Source organism: Trachurus trachurus, assembly GCF_905171665.1.
Source record: "Trachurus trachurus genome assembly, chromosome: 6".
Classification (NCBI taxonomy): Eukaryota; Metazoa; Chordata; class Actinopteri; order Carangiformes; family Carangidae; genus Trachurus; species Trachurus trachurus.
In genome coordinates, this window is record NC_139897.1 from 29078211 (window position 1) to 29098471 (window position 20261).

The 20261-nt window shown below is 38.8% G+C and overlaps 1 protein-coding gene across 1 annotated transcript in view; it reads left to right on the top strand.

Moving 5' to 3' along the window:
• The window catches only part of LOC310987916 (voltage-dependent calcium channel subunit alpha-2/delta-4-like), a gene marked incomplete at both ends in the record, with an annotated part of 71784 nt that overhangs the window by 11451 nt on the left and 40072 nt on the right, over positions 1-20261 (top strand). The window contains 21 exons of the mRNA XM_083974385.1: positions 3524-3640; positions 3821-3880; positions 5262-5424; positions 5572-5703; positions 7024-7084; positions 9650-9800; positions 10696-10770; positions 11704-11793; positions 11910-12023; positions 13760-13838; positions 14310-14443; positions 14648-14665; positions 15393-15470; positions 16302-16382; positions 16480-16554; positions 16782-16868; positions 17796-17867; positions 18014-18075; positions 19024-19091; positions 19236-19281; positions 20071-20168. Of these exons, the coding sequence (XP_083830511.1) occupies positions 3524-3640; positions 3821-3880; positions 5262-5424; positions 5572-5703; positions 7024-7084; positions 9650-9800; positions 10696-10770; positions 11704-11793; positions 11910-12023; positions 13760-13838; positions 14310-14443; positions 14648-14665; positions 15393-15470; positions 16302-16382; positions 16480-16554; positions 16782-16868; positions 17796-17867; positions 18014-18075; positions 19024-19091; positions 19236-19281; positions 20071-20168 (1861 nt within the window). The remainder of the gene's footprint in view (positions 1-3523; positions 3641-3820; positions 3881-5261; positions 5425-5571; positions 5704-7023; positions 7085-9649; positions 9801-10695; positions 10771-11703; positions 11794-11909; positions 12024-13759; positions 13839-14309; positions 14444-14647; positions 14666-15392; positions 15471-16301; positions 16383-16479; positions 16555-16781; positions 16869-17795; positions 17868-18013; positions 18076-19023; positions 19092-19235; positions 19282-20070; positions 20169-20261) is intronic.

Consider the following 20261-nt stretch of genomic DNA (forward strand, 5'->3'; position numbering starts at 1 on the left):
TCAGATTTTAAAGCAGGACGACAGTTTATTTTAGGATTAGAGGTCTAAAATGATGTAATGATGTAATTTGTTTGTTTTTTTAAATCACTGATAATAACTAAAGTATCAAACACTGAACTTCAAACCGGTCTAAGGGAAACAAACACTGGGTGAACTGGGAGGAGAGTGCGTCTGTGTTTGAAATGTGCATTTGTTTGTTTTTGTGTGTGTGATAGCTTCAGTCTGTGTGTGTTTACGAGGGAACACACACACACAGACACACACACACACACACACACAGGGATCATGGTAATGCCCAGATTGAGGACCGAGCCCTCTTTACCGGCGTCAGGATTTGTGGCCTGCTCTGATTTTAGACATTCATCCATTTATCTGTCAGATTTAGATTTATCAGAGGCCGTCTGCAGTTTGTCTGCTTTCAAACACACAACGCACAAACACTCAGGCTGCACAGACACTCACACAACTTCAGATTTCTGTGTGTGCGTGTGTGTCTGGTTGCATAAAGTTGTTTTTAGTTGTTGTGAATGACGCCGTGGAACCACACACACATATAAACACACACAGAGGAGCCTCTCAACGCTGACACGACTAAAACTGGCCTAGTCCTGATCCGATGCTGGCGTCGGGTCCCGGTGTGTTTTATTGGATCAGGCGGCGATCACCACCTGAGCGCCGGTCACATGCTGTGTTTCCCCCGAGGGAAATTAAAGAGTGTGTGAATGGGATGAATTACTGCGATGCACCAAACTCCACCGGGTCGTCACAGGTTCACTCTGACTCTCTAACTCTCGTCTTCTCTCACTGGCTCAGGACCAGTTTAGTTTGTCAAACATTCAGGCAGCAGCTGCTCCATCGGGTCCTGCCTGTGTGGCAGCAGATTTAAGAAATGTAAAGTTCAAGTTCTACTGTTGGGGAGGGAGGGGGGTGAGTGAGTGGTAACGGGCAGATTCAGGCAGGAAAAGATGCAACAGCACATGTGTCACATACATGTTCAGTTTAATACCAGGCTCACACTGCAAAAACTCAACATCTTACCAAGAATATTTGTCTTATTTCTAGTCAAAATGTCATTTCTAGTCAAAGCAAATCTCATTCTACTTAAAATAAGACTCATCACATTAAAAAGCAGCTTGTTTTTAGACACTTTTTACTTCTTTCAAGCAGATTTTCACCTGATACAAAAGAAGAATCTGATACTGGAGCAAGTATTTCTTTCTTATTACAGTACACGAAAACTAGCTTTCACTGGCAGAAGTGAAAATTCTCTAAAAACAAGTGAATTTTTAGGTGATGAGTCTTATTTTGATTGATTGATCATATTTATTTCAAACCAAACAAAAATTATATCTCACATACAACAACAAAAACATCCACGGGACACCATATAACCAACTATCGAACAGGACAAACAACAACAACAATAACAACAACAACAGACACTAACAACAACTAACACTGTTTGAAATGGGGATGGAAGAAGCAGAGCTTATCATCTTTAAGTGGAAAGAGTTTAGTTTTGACCAGAAATGAGACATTTTGACAAGAAATAAGACAAATATTCTTGGAAAGATTTTGAGTTTTTGCAGTGCACTATTACTAATACATACTGTCATTATGAATGAAATGACCCTCTGTGTTGTTATATATTCAAAAATTCAAAAATAAAACACAAAAATACATCAGGACAGACCCCGAGGTTACAGCTACTGTACAATAAACCAAAAGAAAAAGAGAAAATTGGCGTATATTTGATAAACTGAATATTGACATTTTTGATCTAAATATGGCTGAAAGAATTAGCAAATAATGACGGACGAGCTGTCCAATTGATGTCCTGATTAATGGACAACAAAGTCCATTCATTCCTGATCATTTGGGCACCTCGAAGGGCATTTTTATAAGTGACCATGGTATAAGTGGGATACACTTGTACCATGGTCACTTATAAAAGAAATAATATTACATCAATTGGTTTTTCAATTTAAGGTAAGAGCCTCTTGAGTAAAGTGGTCGGACATTTATGTCCAAAAAAACATTTTTCTCTCTCGAAAGTGAATTTAATTGATCATAAGTTTCATGAGTAAAACTTTAGACCAAAAGAGATCATTATAAATTTGTATTATACATGAGAAGAGGTAAAGTTGTTAATGGTGAATCCAAGCTTTACTTTCAAAGACAAACATGAGGGATTCTTCCCACGATGCGATGTAATCACAAAACTCCCCAAACCTCAGTGAGTTGGTGTCTCAGCAGCAGGTTGCAGCAGTTTGTGTTCACCTGCAACCTGGACAGGATGAATATAGAGTAAAGGGGGAGGTGGGAGATGGATGGAGGGGAAGGAGGGGCTCAACTTACCCCATACACGGGGTAAATTGTGCAACGAGACCACTTGTTTTGGACATGTTATATCATCAAAACAGTTGTGTTTACACTCATTCTGTCTGTTGCACAACATCCTGAAATATATGCAGATATATTAGTTGGCAGTAAAACTATAATTGTCTTGTTGTAGTGATCCTGAATATGAAAAGTGGCTCATCTTACTACTACTACAACACAGAATATGGAGAAACGTGGACATGGGTTAATGGGTTAATACTACTGTATACTGTATATTGGTGCATAATAGAAAGTAGAAATCCATGTGAATGTGGTGTGAAGTTCCCGTCCCGGGGTTTTTCTGTGTGAATCGATGCCAGTCAGAGACTGGACACGTCCGCGTTTGGCTCGGCCCGTGTGTTCACCTCAGTAAGTGGGTTACTTGGACTAATAGGGATTAATGAATTACTTAATGGAGTGATTCAGGGTGTAAATAACCGGACTGGGCCGTTCCTCCTCGCTCTCAGCGGGCTGATCCAGATCAAGATTCTTGATCCAGAGAAAGTGACCCGATGTTAAAAACACACACACGCATGTATACACACACATATACTGTATACACATCACAGTGCGGATGATTTAATCTGAGATAGAGACTCACACAGTCTGAATTATCTGATAGAAATGAGCCAAACTGCCAACAGCTCGAGGTCAATGTCACCGTTTTCATCTGTTTATATCACTTCACTGAAATACAGATTAAGCCTGGGTCTGCGTATCACATTATTATTAACCATTGACAACATATAGATACAGAACAGAAACTTATCACATTATTATTAAAGGGATAGTTCACCCAAAATTGAAATTTCACTCATTATCTACTCACCCTCATGTGGACTAAGGGCTGGGAGAAGTTTCAGAGTCCTCCGTGGCTTCTCTGAGTTACAGGGGGTCTCGGCGTAGCAGTGCATGTCCATATAACGGTTGCAAATGGATACCAACTGTCTTCGTAACAAAAAGACACACATACATACGAGCAGCATGGAGGTATTTGGATGTTGGATGAAGACAGTTGGTATCCATTTGCAACCGTCATAGTGAAATTTCAATTTTGGGTGAACTATCCCTTTAACTATTAACAACATATACTGTAGATACAGAATAGAAACGTCTAAACTGAGCTTTTGTTTCCTCTCAGAAACTGAAGGACGTGGAGCCGATCATTAAGATTGTGGAGCTGGACGGAGGCGACCTGGTGAAGGATTTTTCAGATGAAATCGAACGCATGTTGGGAAGCAAGATGAAGTCGGTGAAGGTGAGGATGAAGAGGAGGAGGAGGAGGAGGAGGAGGAGGAGGAGGAGGAGGAGGAGGAGGAGGAGGAGGAGGAGGAGGAGGAGGGGGAGGGGGAGGAGGATGAGGACTGGTCCTGTGTTTAAATGGCTTTAATTGACATTTCTATACGCATTATTTCTCCCTGTTTGCTGCGTCTTGTAGAGGTTAGCGGAGTCGGCGGAGGACGCTGATCTGTACCACGAGTTCAACGCTACGTTACAGGTGAGTCTCCTTTGTGTTGACAGGATGAAATGTAAACAATCATTTCATGAAACCTACTGTAATTTGATGAAGTGCAAAGTTTTGGTGAAATTTAAAAGGCAATTCCATAAAATTTAAAGCATTATTTCATACAATTTTATTATACATTATAGGGGATTCAATTATTTTGAAAGAGCCATTGTATAAAAAAGGGCAGTCCCATAAATATAAAGGATCATTTTGTAAGATCAACGACTTTATGAAATTTAAAGGAGCCTCCTTTGAAATTTATGGATATTTTTTTAAGATTATAAGAACAATTTTGGATAAATGAAAGATATTTATAGAAACATTTTGTGAAATTTAAAGGGCCATGTCATGAAATACATACGATTATTTCATACAATTTTAAGGAACATTATAAAACATTAAGGGTCATACTATTATTTTTAAAGAGCCATTGAAATTTCTACTTGCTGTCCTATTAAATATAAAGGATAATTTCATAAAATCAGAGGAGCATTTTATCTCTTTTTAAAACTTTTGACTACATTTTCCCCAGTCATCACAGTTTCCCGGGTTTACCTGGGTCCACCCGTGACCTCAGATCAGTCTAAGTTGCTAACGGTGTCTGGATCAGCAGGAGGTCAGTCGACTGCGGACCCTGCTGCAGCAGCTTGAAGCTCTAAAGCTTCAGCTGACACCTGAAATCAGATTAGATCAAACTTCACTGATCCTGTGGAGAAACTGGGTCGACGCCGCCGCAGCAAACATGCTACATACAGAACATAAACACAATTAGGCCACATGACAACAGATCACTGCTTAATTTGTCTGTGTTAAATATCTTTTTCAATGCTATTTATACTTAATTGTGTGATACAAGTTGAGAGTCTGTTTCTACTAAGCTTTGAAGATTCCTGCTATACATAGAGAAATATTAGGTAACCCTTTAATTTACAGGCTATTTATTATGTGATAATGTCAAGAAATAGCCAGGAAATAACAATTAATTGCAAAGTAATGTCATGTTTTTCATGAAGGCAAAAGATTACACATGCTTCATGCTTTGATTTTTGAAGAAATGCCAGAATTTTTCTCCACCAAGTTCTTTGCAATTGACCGATGTTTCTGGCCTATTTCTACGCAATCAATCCTTATTTCTTGGCTATATTTCTCGACATTACAATGAAATTTTACGTTATTTCTAGGCTATTTCTAGACATTATGATGCAATTAATTGTTATTTCTTGGCTATTACTGTACATTATCACATAATTAACGGCCTGTAAATTAAAGGGTTACCGACAAATATTATTATCTTATACAGTATTTAAATTAACACCTCCTCACTGGACTTGAGGTCGTAACTCGGCGACTCATCGTTTCTTCCTCCTGTCAGTTTGATTACTACAACTCCATGATGATCAACTCGATGGACGAGGACGGGAACTACGCGGAGCTGGGTGGAGAGTTTCCTCTGGAGGAGAACGAGCATTTCAACAACCTGCTGGTGAACACGGTGCAGAGCAACATCCAGATTCCCACCAACGTCTACAACAAAGGTCCGAGGTCGTCTTTTACACAAACATTTAAAAAACCAAGATGATGCTCAGACAAGTTCTGCAGTTGTTAAAGAGCATTTTTGATTTATGGATGTTTAGTCACCATGGAGATCAGAGATAACGACCGTCTGTCCTCTTCTCTCACAGACCCAAACATCCTCAACGCCATCTACAACTCGGAGGCGTTAAACGACGTCTTCATCAGTAACTTCCAGAAAGACCCCACTCTCACCTGGCAGTTCTTCGGCAGCTCCACCGGCTTCTTCAGGATTTACCCCGGTACGTTCATGTTCACGTTCAATCTGCAGTGGAGCGGGTCGACTGTTTCCATAAATGTTTTTTTTTTTGATTGATTTATTCGGATCCCCATTAGCTATGGCAATGCCAAAGCTGTTCTTCCTGGGGTCCATACAACATATTTACAATGTATCAATGCAATTTATGTCCCATACAATACAATCCATGTTCAAATACAACATAAAACACAAAAAATAAAATAAAAATAAAAATAAAAATACAGATACACAACACAACAATACATAGACAATACAAGACAGCTCCCTAGGTCAGTAGTGGTATGTAGAATTTACATATCATAATGTCAAATGTGTTTAAAGATCTGCTTCGATTAGATTTTTTCCTTATTAGGAATACTTCAAAAAGGAATTTTTAAAATACTATTTTATCAAGTTTTGATAAACCAGTTGTTCCTAGTCAGAAATAAACTTACTGAAAAAGTTACTTTGCTCATGTATTTCTAATTTATGCTACTTTATATTCAACTGAGAGCTGTAGGTTCTTTTTAACAGACAACAGATTAATTAAAATATGACCATCTGCAACATTAAAATACTGCTACACCTTGATACAACCAACCAACATGAATTTACAGTAGTACTTTTATTTTTCTACATTTAAGTTACTTTCTGTTTACAGTACTTTTATTAATGTAGATTACTAAATGGGTTGATAACGTGATGCAAACCAATGTCAAGTGGTGTAACCAGTACATTTTAATAAAAATCTGATGATATACAGGAAAATGAATCTGGATTTGGTCCAGATATATTTTCCCATGGAATAAATGTAATTCACTTTTGCAGTGCAGCACTGTGTTTCTTGACAAATTTTACATCATTTGTCACACATTATTTAGAAAAAAGCAGTGTTTTTAGGATATGTCCAGCTCAGTGTTGCTTAAATGCATTGAAATTAATATGTAGGAATACAACAAAAAATCTATTTCAATTTGAGGTTTTTAGAGGAAAGGAAGGATACTCTTTATAAGTAGCCTTAAATCCACTGTAGGTGGATAAAATATTTAATATTTATCATCATTTTGTGGTTACACCATTTGACATGTTCAGGGGGCATTCAGTCTTACTTTTGTTAAAAAATAAAAATAAAATGGTTCAAATGACATAAATCCAACATGGATACAAAATGTAACAAGTCTGATGCTTTTAAAACTATTTCAGATCTGACTTGCTCACCTTGCCAACCTCTATTTGTCACTGACCCAAATACTTGTTCCACTGCTAGAAAATGTGCAATTACTGTCTCAAAAACCTGAATTGACTGTATATTTTGTTTTGTCAGGTATTAAATGGACTCCAGACTCCAACGGTGTGGCGGCTTTTGACTGCAGGAACAGGAACTGGTGAGTTCAGTCCTCACACACATTCATCACATTCATCAAAGTGTTTGTTGTCTGATCTTCGGCCCACTCACATTGTCCCAAATGTTTCAATCAACTCTGAAACCAGATGACAGGAGGTGTCATTGATCGCCTGTCAATCATATCCTCCATGTTTTATTTATTCATTTATTTATATATTTATTTAGTTTAAGGACAGTCTGCAACTTGCATTAATTAATCATTTTAAAACAAAGAGATGTGTTTCCATCTGTTGTCCTCACATAAAACAAAGTATAGACAACGTAGTATAAAGCTGTCACCGTAACTCACAATAAAAAGCCTCAAGAAGTCCCGTCACAAAATAATACACCCGTTAAAGTGTAGCTAAGTTTTTTCAGTCCATCAACTGGTCCGAAAAGCTGTTTATCTGGAATTAACAGGGTTTCCCGCGGGTCATTAAAAAGCATTAAATTAGATTTGCTGGTACCTGCAGAAACCCTGATTAACCAACTCACTGAGTATCCCTCCGCACAGACAGACAGGACGCGCTGTGTCACTCTGACCAAATCCGCCCACTTTGAACATTTTATGAAAAGTAACGCAATAGTTACTTTTCCTGCTAATTACTTACTTTTATAATGTATAACAGTTACTTTTGGGGGAAAGTAATGAGTAACTATGACTAATTACTTTTTTAAAGTAAAAAGTCATAAGTGAAACAAAGATTAGTGAGAGTCTCATCTCCCAGTGCTTCTCTGGCATCGTATCTCCACTGAACTCTCAACAACTCCCATGATCCCTCGCTAAAAGTCATTATGACATCACCAAATGCTGTCTTTTGCTTTTGTCATTTTGTTATTTGTTATTATGGTCTGGATATCCAAAATGGCATATCTCGACACTGTCAGGCCCAAACATTGTACTTAACTGTACAATATCAAACTTTAGTTTTATTGTTTGACACATACAATTAAATTGGTTAAAGAGTTCAAGATTTTTCCGCCACAAACACCAGTCCCAGTTCTTCTTGTGCAGCTGCTGCATCGCCGTGGTGCTGGCAGAGGTTTCAGCTGAGCCGTTGTGTTTGTTGACCCATTGGAGCCCATTGAATTAACTGTGTTTACTGATATGGATTATATTAAATGCTTATCTTGGTCCGATGTAAACACTGGGGCAGATGGAGTTGCCAAAGCTTAGCCTTGTTAGATAAAGGTGTCAACTCGACTCCCTGTCAGCAGCAGCAGCAGCAGGAGAAGACGACGGGCGACACGTGGAGCCAAAAGACTGTGAAGTTTTATCTTAAAAGACAAATTAAGTTGTCAGATTCAGTTTAGGATCAAGTTTATCCTCTTTAAATATCTTCTTTTCTGTGTTTTTATGCTTCTTATCGTGTTAAAACAAACCAAACAAGAGAGTAAATGCAGTTAAATCTTTAACAAAATTCTTCCAAACACTGACAGATAAACACAAAATCACAGTCTCAGTCCATCCAGTAGAGTCAGTAAAACCCACCAGAGTGCTGTATTATACAGTGTTTATCTCGTATAACCCCTGAAAACATGAGGACAGACTCGGGGAGGGGGTGAGACGACGAGGACGAGACCTTTTCGAAGCTCCAGAGTGACGCTGTGAGTTTGGGTCCCAACGCTGGCCGTGCGTCGGCTGAGCAGCGTCCAGCCGGAGTCCTGATCCTCTGTGCAAAAGACGATAAGCTGCTCCTTAGCCGGGTCACTGCAGCCCACATGGCACCATATGCGACTGTTCATGCATTTCTAAATAATACCAGAGAGCTGCATATGTCCCTGAATGCCTCGTCACGCCGCATTACCGCCACTGAGCTGCCAAAGCTGCTGCTGCCGCTGCTGCAGTGACGAGTTCATGATGCTGAACGGTTTGTTTGCTTTGTAAAAAAGTGAAAGGAAACAGGCCTGAGAAGAGAAATGACAAAGTCTCTTTTATTTTATTATTAATATCATGTTATTAAACTGCAAAAACTCAAATATCTTACCAAGAATATTTGTCTTATTTCTAGTCAACATGTCATTTCTAGTCAAAACAAATCTTATTATACTTAAAATAAGACTCATCACATTAAAAAGTAGCTTGTTTTTATACAATTTTTATTTCTTTCAAGCATATTTTCACTTGAAATAAGTAGAAAAATCTGATAGTGGAGCAAGTTTTTCCTCCTTATTACGAGGACAAAAAACTTGCTTTCACTGGCAGATTTTTCTACTTATTTCAAGTGGAAATTTGTTTGAAACAAGTGAAAATGATCTAAAAACAAGTTAATTTTTAGGTGATGAGTCTTATTTTAAGTGAAAAGAGATTAGTTTTGACTAGAAATTAGACATTTTGACAAGAAATAAGACAAATATTCTTGGAAAGATTTTGAGTTTTTGCAGTGTATCAGCTGTAAGTCTCAGACACGTCCACAGAAGCTGCAGAAACTGAAAGAACTCATCAAATTAAACCGCGACTCTGGGGTTAAAACTTTAAAGTACATCTGATGTTATGTTTAGAAACACAATAATAGTGTTTAATAGAAAAGATAAACCGTGTGTGTGTGTGTGTGTGTGTGTAAAGGTACATCCAGGCAGCTACGTCTCCTAAGGACATCATCATCATGGTGGACATCAGCGGCAGCATGAAGGGGCTGAAGATGACCATCGCCAAACACACCATCAACACCATCCTGGACACACTGGGAGAGAACGACTTCGTCAACGTCATCGCTGTGAGGACACACACACACACACACACACACACACACACACACACACACACACACACGTTTGTATGGCTATCTTTGTGAGGACATTCATTGACATAATGTTTTCCCTACCCACTAACCCTAACCTTAACCATCCAAATCAAATGCCTAACCTTACCCATTATTCTTAAAGGGATAGTTCAACATTGTGGCAAATTGGCCCGTTGCCATAATCCCTATAGTCATAGCAGTAGGTTTGTTACCTTTAATTGTCGGTGCAAGCTATTTTTAGAACGGCGGAGCAGAGACTGCTTGATGAAAAACTGTCCCTGAAGGCAACGTGCATCAGCGGTTTTGCATGAATTTCCCTCTAAAACAACTCTGTGTGGTAACGTTGTGTTATTATCTCATAGCGTGGTGAATGTGCAGCTCACAACTTGTCCACCAGAGCGTTTTGGAAGATGAGTTTGCTGAGGGAAACCAAGAAATCCCATGAGCCTCCGTAGATTAGCTCTGAGCGGCTCACGTCTCTGCTCCGCCGTTCTAAAAATAGCTTGCACCAACAATTAAAGGTAACGAACCTACTCCTAAAACTATAGGGATTATGGCAATGGGCCAATTTACCAAAATGTTGAACTATCCCTTTAATCTACAGTAACTTAAACCTTTTTCTCATAACCTTTATCATAAAGTCTTAACCCTCAAACAGCCCTTGGAAGGGGTCTGAGAAAGTGAGGACTGACCAAAATGTCCTCACTTTGACGGTTTGAAACTCAAACTGGTCCTCCCACACACACACACACATATACATATCTATAGGGATCTTTCAGCAAGAAAAGTGATGTTTGTTATATTATTGGCTCAGGGATTTGAACCAGTGACTGTCATTTGCTCATGTGTGTGTGTCTCCTGTCCACAGTACACTGACTATGTCCGTTACGTGGAGCCGTGCTTCAGAGGAACCCTGGTCCAGGCCGACTTGGACAACAGAGAGGTAAGACCATTATCTGCTTCATGGAGGCTTAAAGAGGCTCTTAGCAACACACACACACATATACACACAGACACACACACACATACAGTATACACACACACACACATACTGTATATATATACACACAGAGGAATTCCCTTGGCTCCATCATCACATCATCCTCTTGGCCTCCTTTACAGGCTACCAAGTCAACCTGGAGCTTTAGAGTCTATGTTTGTGTGTGTGTATATATAGGCTTTAGGTGTTTATGTGTGCTCAGTTTAGTTCTGACCTGGTTTTTATTCAGAGATCAGAGATTAGAGAGAGAGAGATAGATAGATAGATAGATAGATAGATAGATAGATAGATAGATAGATAGATAGATAGATAGATAGATAGATAGATAGATAGATAGATAGATAGATAGATAGATAGATAGATAGATAGATAGAGAATTGCAGACCTGAATATAAAATTAAGCTATAACTCCCAATAAACTAATAAACCTACAAGTAGAAATGCAAATGCAATACATATAAATAAATAAATAAATACATCAGAGGTAAAAGACTAAAACTAGTTAATTATTATTTAAAACAACAAGTTCTATTTTAAAAGGAAAGTAAAGTGCTGGAGTATTGCACAGAAGACTGAGCTATTGCACAGATTAGTTTGAAATCTATGAGTTATAATGGATGGAAATAACAATATTATTAATCACAATAAAAGTAATAATAATAAACCCTATTTATAGAGAATCATTATTGACATGTAGCTTTTTTACAGGAAAATCAGACAAAAACTAAAAAAAAGCAACACTAAAAGTAGTAAATGAAGTAATGAGATCAAATCAATGAAATAATCAATTAAAAACAAAGTTATAAAATAAGTTTTGAGCTGCTCCTTAAATAGACCTGATCGATCAGCTGATGTCTCTCTGTCTCTGTTTCTCAGCACTTCAAGCTGCTGGTGGACGAGCTCCATGTTAAAGGAGAAGCGAAGATCAAGAACGCTATGAAGGAGGCGTTCAAGATCCTCAACGAGGTTCGTGTCCCTCAGCGGGGTCAGAGGTCAACTCTGAACGAAGAAACTAAACATGTTGAAATGTTGTTGATGTGTTTGTGTATGAACTCTTATCGTGTGTTTGTGTGTGTGTGCAGGCGAGGGCGAACGGTCAGGGCAGCATGTGTAACCAGGCCATCATGCTGATCACAGACGGCGCCATGGAGGACTTTGAGTCGGTGTTCGAGGAGTTCAACTGGCCGGAGCGCAGGGTGAGGACGGCTACACGAAACTGTGTGTGTCTGTGTGTGTGTGCGCGCTGAAGGCTTCTTTACACACACACTGAGCTCGCAGCTGTTTCCTTCACTTTACTTTCATGCTACAGTTTAACAGGAATGAGTCAGAGAGAAACGAACTGAACAAGTGGCTCAATCAGTGTTTTTGAAATGTTGATCCATAAGACGATATGTTTATGGTTGTAAGAACCAAAAACCACCTCTGTGTAGTTTTTCATCTCCTCTCTCAGCTTCTCTCTGGAGCTCTAGTAACAACAGATCGGTGTCAGCCAATCAGAAGAGAGGAGGAGGTTCTGAGCCTCTCTTCTGATTGGCTGACTATTTTCTAAAGTGATCCAATAAAAAACAGAGCAAATTTCAGAATAAAACACTCAGAGAAACCAAATCCTGCAAGTTGTTGGATGGATGGTATTGTCCAGGTGGTGAGGGGGCGGGGCTTTGTTGTGACATCACAAAGTGACAGGAAGTCCTGACGGCTGGTTTTAAGGCTCAGTTTCTGAATACAGGCTGTGTGCATTTCTCTGTGGACTGAGGCTTTGATACTTTCACTGTATTAATATAGAACCTAGAGCTGCTTTATAATCACACTACACATGGACATCTACCTTTATACTGTATGGAGCTTTAACACAAACATCTACCTTTATACTGTATGGAGCTTTAATACAAACATCTACCTTTATACTGTATGGAGCTTTAACACAAACATCTACCTTTATACTGTATGGAGCTTTAACACAAACATCTACCTTTATACTGTATGGAGCTTTAATACAAACATCTACCTTTATACTGTATGGAGCTTTAACACAAACATCTACCTTTATGGAGCTTTACAAACATCTATTATTGTATACTATACATTATCGTATGTTACAAATATAATTGAAGTTGCTGCTAAACAGCAGTTCAATGTTTTTATTTTGAAATTATGAAAACTAATACATGTGACAGGATTTTGTGATATTTGGTATTATCACATATCAGCCGCCTTAAGCCTAAAATCAAGCAGAAAAATCTGGATAAAGCCTGAATATCACAGATTTGAATGCAGCGAGCACACGCACACACGATTAGTCATCAATGTTTTTATTAGTCCATGAAAATATATCATGTTTTAAATAAATGATTAAAGCAGAAGTAAGTGATATATTTGTGTTAATATAAGTCTTAAATAGTTATATCTTCCGACAGCAATCACTTACATAGAGTGTTTGGTCTGAAACACGGGTCTGTCAGTCACTCTGCTCTGCTCTGAGCCGAGGAGAAAACATTTATCGTATCCTACAGTTTTTATCCAATGAGGAGAGAGAACGGCATGCAGGGCTGTGTGTGCAGCCAAGGAACGCCGTGAATGTGGTGACGTAAGGACGAGGACTGTTATGGTGCGTTCAAGGAAACTCATATTTTTCCGACCGTGAAGTGGTACCAGTTCGATCTGGTACGAGTTCACCGGTCGGAAGTTACGAGTGGCCGTTATAGTGACTTTCACCGGTAAAACAGGTCGGAAAAACACGAGTGGGTTGCCTGAAACGCTACAAAGTCGTAAGTTGTGACTTGAAGCTGTAATTTACGATTTCAAAAGCCTGCCTGGAACGCAGCATTAGCGAAAACGACCGGACCACTTACTTCTGCTTTAATTATGTTCAGTAATTGAAAAATATTGAGGTCAGAAGAAATCCAGGTGTGAACAGATGTGTTCCTCTGTGCAGGTGCGAGTCTTCACATACCTGATCGGCAGAGAGATGACGTTCGCTCAGAACACCAAGTGGATCGCCTGCAACAATAAAGGTCAGCTCAGTGTGTGTGTGTGAGTGTGTCTGTGAGTTTGTTTGTTGTGTGTTTTATTTATTTATTTATTTTTATTTATTGGTTTATTTGGGTGGGACAATGCACATTAATGGACATATAAAAACATGTACTGTAAATGTGCCGGATTGTAGCAGCTAGTGCTAGTTTCCATCCGGAGTCCCAAAACATAAAAACAGTACAGTGTCAGAACAACAACAACATAGTATTATAAAAAACGTAATGCAGACAACGACACACAATTTTAACGAAATAAAACACTTTCATTGGTAGGGGGACCAAAAGAGTTTCTGAGAGATAAAGTGCAAAAGTGCAAAGGTGCCGGGCAAAAGTGACAAGTGCTACAGTAAAGTGCAGGAGTGCATGGGTACCAAGTTGTATTGCACGGTGCCCTAAAGTGCACATCAGTTTATGCATATAGACATTAAAATATATTCATGTGTGTTTCCTCAGGTTACTACACACACATCTCCACGCTGGCCGACGTGCAGGAGAACGTCATGGAGTACCTGCACGTGCTCAGTCGACCAATGGTCATCAACCACGACCATGACATCATCTGGACCGAGGCGTACATGGACACTGTGGTGAGACAAACTGGACAAAACCTAATAATAATAATAATAATAATAATGATGATAAAGTTTTCATTACATTTCAAACTGGTCGTCATTATCATCTTCATCATCACTGTCACTTCACCTTCATCTGTGCGTTTGCTTCGCTTCCTCCTTGTGTCTCCGCTCATTCTCCCATGATCCATTGGATTTCCCTCTCCATCACTCCGGCAGCTCCCAAACACCAAGGAGGTAAAAAAAAAAGAAAAGAAAGAATAAGAATTTGTAGTTTTAGATGAATAGTTTCTTGTAGTTTGCAGGACTTATTGGTTCAGTTGATCTAAACTTATTATTCACATTTTATTTTTCCTTTTTTTTGTGTGTTTTTATTGGTAACAGAACAAAAACAGATCTAACAGATAGGATATAATGTACAGGAAATGAGTCTCTAATATATATGTGTAGATGAACATGCAAGTTTTTTCAAGTATAGTTGAAGCTGTAATAATAATGATAATAGTTTTATTCTTAAATATACACACTTTTGCCAATAGTTTTAGACTTTTTATTTTATTGTAGGCTTCTTTTATTTCACTTATCTTATCAAATCTTATCTTTTCTTATCTCATCTTGATATAATATATAGTTTTGATATAGACTACATGAACAAACATTAGAAATAGTATACATTGTGAAAATAACCCTAAAGTTCAGAACTGCTGCTTCAGCAGTCCTACAGCGCCACCTGGAGTTTAAGAGCAGCAACATCAGGGTTTCTATTTACTTTTTACTAGAGGATGATGAAGATATTTATAGCCTACTTTTTTATACATAGGAAAGAATAATATAATATAAATTTGTTCTGAAAATAAGATTATTATCCAATCACAAGTGGTCGTCGTCGTGTCTGATGGAATAGTTTCATTTATCCATTGTGTGTGTTTTGACTAACCACAGTGTGTGTTAAATGTTTCCTCAGCTCTTCACCACCAAAGCTCAGAGTTTGCTGCTCATGACGTCGGTGGCCATGCCGGTGTTCAGCAAGAAGAAGGAGACGGTCAGTGTCCGAGCACGAGGACAAACTTTAACATCAACACATTAAACATTAAAATCACCATGAACGTCACTGCAGAGCACATACTAACATACCGAACATGTTAGCATTTTAATGTCCTAAACATCAGCAAACTGTAGCCGCTATAGGCCAATTATAAATGCTAATGCTAACAGGCTGCCACATAAAAAAAGTTTGTGTTTTTATAAAACTAAAATTGATTAAAAACAGTTTCACTTCACAATATCATCAAACTTTAAAGTCGTAGCTTTATCTAAAACATTGCTCTCCGAATAGCCTCGTTAGCAACATGCTAATGTGCCACAGTGGGTGAAAATGTGGGGTTTAGATTGAAATATCTCAATAACTATTAGATCAATTGCTATTGAATTTTGTACAGACATTCATGTTGACCAGAGGATGGATCTTAACAAATTGGGGATTTCTTGCCTTTATACCTTTAGCGTTAGTACATAAACAGTAAATTGTCCAATAATCTATGTCTCACTAATTAGCACACATTAGCATGCTAACACACTCCATAACTGTGTTTTACTAGGTTAGCATTTAGCATTCCCTTTGCCAACAACCTGACAGAGCTGCTAACGTGGCTAACATCTATTGTTTCGGACCTGAGCAGCTACATTGTCATTAAAATGTAGTTCAGGAAGTACAGCAGTTAGTGAGCGCATCACCATTTCTACATTGACATTCACCGCTAGTTAAAATGTCTTTTAAAAGGCCTTTAAAACACAGAAGCTCTTGAACGCCTCTACCTCTTCACTCTGTATTATTATTATTATTAAGTCTTGACCCTGTGTCCTGTCTCTCCAGTTGTCCCACGGGATCCTGCTGGGTGTAGTCGGCTCGGACATCCCACTGATGGAGGTGATGAAGCTGGCGCCCAGATACATGGTGAGCTCATGGGATTGAAGTTGTTGTTGCTGTTGTTTTTTGTGCTAATTTTCTTCAAGCAGCCATCACTGACCTTTCTCCTCCTCTTCCTCCTCAGCTGGGAGCTCATGGCTACGCCTTCCTCATCACCAACAACGGCTACATCCTGGCCCACCCTGACCTCCGACCTCTGGTGAGCTCTGCCTCTGGACTTTTGGTTTAAATGACTGCACTGCAAGTCAAATTTAGCTCCGCAGCTCTGCAGCAGCAGCAGCAGCTCTGATTTACTAAGGTCTATATTTAAAGTGTGTGAGTGCAGCAGCCGTCCTGGAGGATGCATTAAAGAGGAGCAGGAATTAAGTATTTATAAGGACAGTTCTACAGTATTTCACCACTGACAGTGTCTCCTCTGTCCGACAGTACAAAGACGGGAAGAAACTGAAGCCGAAGCCGAACTACAACAGTGTGGATCTGGCTGAGGTGGAGTGGGAGGATACAGACGAGACGGTGAACACACACACTCAGACACACACTCAGAAGATGAATCTCGAATAACTGGACAAGTCAATTATCGCCGTGTTGCAACAAAACCCTTCGCTCACTCTAAGAATTACAAACCTTTGGATGACATCATCTTACAGACGCGTTTTAACCTTTTTACTTTGAACTTTTTCACAAACTTGTGATAAAACTTTGATTTACAATTTGATTTAAACTGTTGTAAACTCACATTTACTGAATTACATCATAGCAAAGTCCTTCTAGAACGTCTCTGATTGCAAAGTCCTTCTAGGCAGACCACTCTGATCATAGTAACATCACAGTACCAGCAGGTTTTTGGTTTGTCCTTGAGTATACGTAACTCATTTTGACTCAAGGATGAACTGTTTGAACAGATTTTAACTGGTCAAAGGTCAAAGGTCAGTCCACAGCAACTCAAAATACATGACATCTTTGGGGCCTTCACTCACAAATGAATCTATTAATTATCAGAATAAGAGGGAATTTGTTGTTGAATTACAGAAGTTATGAAAGGCAAGTGATTTTATTCTTTTTTTTAGGATCATTTTTTGTCTTTAAAGTGAAAAAATATTTTGTTCCCCAATCGAAAACAACCCAATAAAAACTCTTGGCATAAAGAACAAGAAAAAAAAAGAAATAATCACTTACTTTTCAGGGCTTCTAGACAAAATATCTAACGATAATGAATAAAAAATTTAAATAATAATATAACCTACCAATACTAGTTCATTTTGTTCAATTAATGATTCACAGATTGAATCATATACAGTATTATAATGTTAGGAGAAAGAAATGATAGAAGAGTTCAGCTAAAAAGTTAATAATTAAGTAGGATCGACGTGATGAGTTCATGTCACAGGAAAAGGGTAGTTTATCTGACCTCCTTTGATTTGACTCTTGTCGTTCTTCCAGCTGAGGACGGCGATGGTGAAAGGAGAGACGGGCAGCATCAGTCTGAGCATCAGAGCGTCTGTGGACAAAGGGGTGAGGAGCAAACTTAAATGATCTCACTTCATAAATATTAACGTTTAAACGCCACCATCAGTCGAGCTCCAACTTTAAAGACATTAAAAACTTTAAGGTACAGTTAAGTTGATGAAGGGTGTCACTGTGTTTCCTCTTTTCTTCAGAAACGACCTCTGTACCTGGTCAACAACTACTTCTACACAAACATTGATGAAACACCTTTCAGGTAGGTCCGCTTCTCTGTCATCAAGTCTTTTTAAAGGATGAAACAGAAACAATCGTTAGCCTTTTAAAAAAAGAAAAGTGCACAAAGATGAGGTCATGAGGAAAAAAAGGTTCTTGAGGTGGCGCTGTAACCACAAACCAGAACAGTCTGAACTCTGAGGACCCTGAAGGCACCGTTAGTGACCTGAGTTTGAACTGATGCATGATGGGAGAAAAATGGGATGGGAGAAAATCAGAAACACAAAGACACAAGGTCATTTCATCAGAATCATTTCAGATAAACAAATTCCTGCAGGTGATTGATGAAGTGTTTCTCATGGTGAAATGTATGCAAACAAAAACAGTAAATACCAAATTTATCCTGGTTGTAATTGGACTATTTTATCTACAGTGCTGTGAAAAAGTAATAGTATTCTTCCTTTTTTTTTTTTTTTTGCATATTTTTCACACTTAAATGTTTAAGATCATTAAACAAATTGTAATATTAGGCAAAGATAGACCCAGTATGATTGATGTTACAGTATCTAAAATGATTATTTCATTTATTAAGGCGAATAAGTTATCCAACCTTGCATAAATCATGAGCTAACTGTGATAAACCAATTTTTATTAGAAAGCTGAGTTCAGTTTCACCCAGACCTGATCACTGCCAGACCTGTTGAATCAAGAAATCACTTTAATAGAACCTGTCTGACAGAGTGAAGGAGGCTGAGCGATCCCAAAAAAACCAACACATCATGCAGCGATCTAAAGAATTTCAAGAAAAGATGAAAAAACAAAATTGACATCCATCAGTCTTGAAAGTGTAACAAAGCCTTTGGGACTTCAGTGGACTCCTTGTCCCATAAAAGAGAAAGAAAACAACCAACCAACAGGTTTTTGTTGCTGTTGTATTAGTGTGGTTGGGCCACTAGATGGCAGCATGAACCTCCTCCCTGTGTCTCTGCAGCCTCGGCATGGCGCTGACGAAAGGTCACGGGAGCCTGATGTTTGTGGGGAACGTGTCTGTGGAGGAAGGTAAGACTTCCCACAATCCCCTGCTGCATGAATACCCCCACCCCTCCTCCTCCCCGCTCCTCGTTATCATTTCATCACAATTAGCTGCTTAAACTGACGTTGTGATTTCATTTGAACTCAAGCCTTTGTGCGTTTCTCCTGCAGGGCTGCACGACCTCACCTCCCCCGACCTGAGCATCGCCTCCGAGTGGTACGTCTGAAAAAAAAAAGCCTCCGATTAAAAAACATGAGCCGATGCTTAACAGCACGTTTCATCAGGCTGCGGCATCTTTAACTTTTAATCAGTTTATTTGTGCAGGCAACAGAGTCAGGCTGTTCTCTGTGGTGAGAGCAGGAATAACAAAAAAGCTCATTAGTCGGCGTGAATCATTTATGTGTAATAGAGGAGTCTAATTAGTGGAATCAAAGACGATCAGAGCAAAGTGTGAAAAGTAAAAGTTTTGTAAAAAGGTTTCTACAACTACAAGAGAAATCCGCTCCATACAGTATAAAGGTAGATGTTTGTATTAAAGCTCCATACAGTATAAAGGTAGATGTTTGTGTTAAAGCTCCATACAGTATAAAGGTAGATGTTTGTGTTAAAGCTCCATACAGTATAAAGGTAGATGTTTGTGTTAAAGCTCCATACAGTATAAAGGTAGATGTTTGTATTAAAGCTCCATACAGTATAAAGGTAGATGTCTATGTGTAGTGTGATTATAAAGCAGCTCTAGGTTCTATATTAATACTGTGAAAGTATCAAAGCCTCAGTCCACAGAGAAATGCACACAGCCTGTATTCAGAAACTGAGCCTTAAAACCAGCCGTCAGGACTTCCTGTCACTTTGTGATGTCACAACACCACCCAACAACTTTGCAGGATTTGGTTTCTCTGGGTGTTTTATTCTGAAATCTGATCTGTTTTGTTTTATTGGATCACGATGAGATCAGATTAGTTTTGTAGCTGCTGACTCTGGTTTGATGAACCTCTTTTCCTTCAGGACTTACTGTGAGACCGACATCGACCCCGCCCACAGAAAATTCACGCAGATGCAGGCCGCCATCCGCTACCTGCTGGGGAAGGAGCCCGACCTCGAGTGTACGTTTCTTTCCTCTTCTTTTTTCTTTTAAATAAACCATCACAATATATTTACTTTGTAGCTCTATAAAAATTTGCTGAGGCGTCACTATT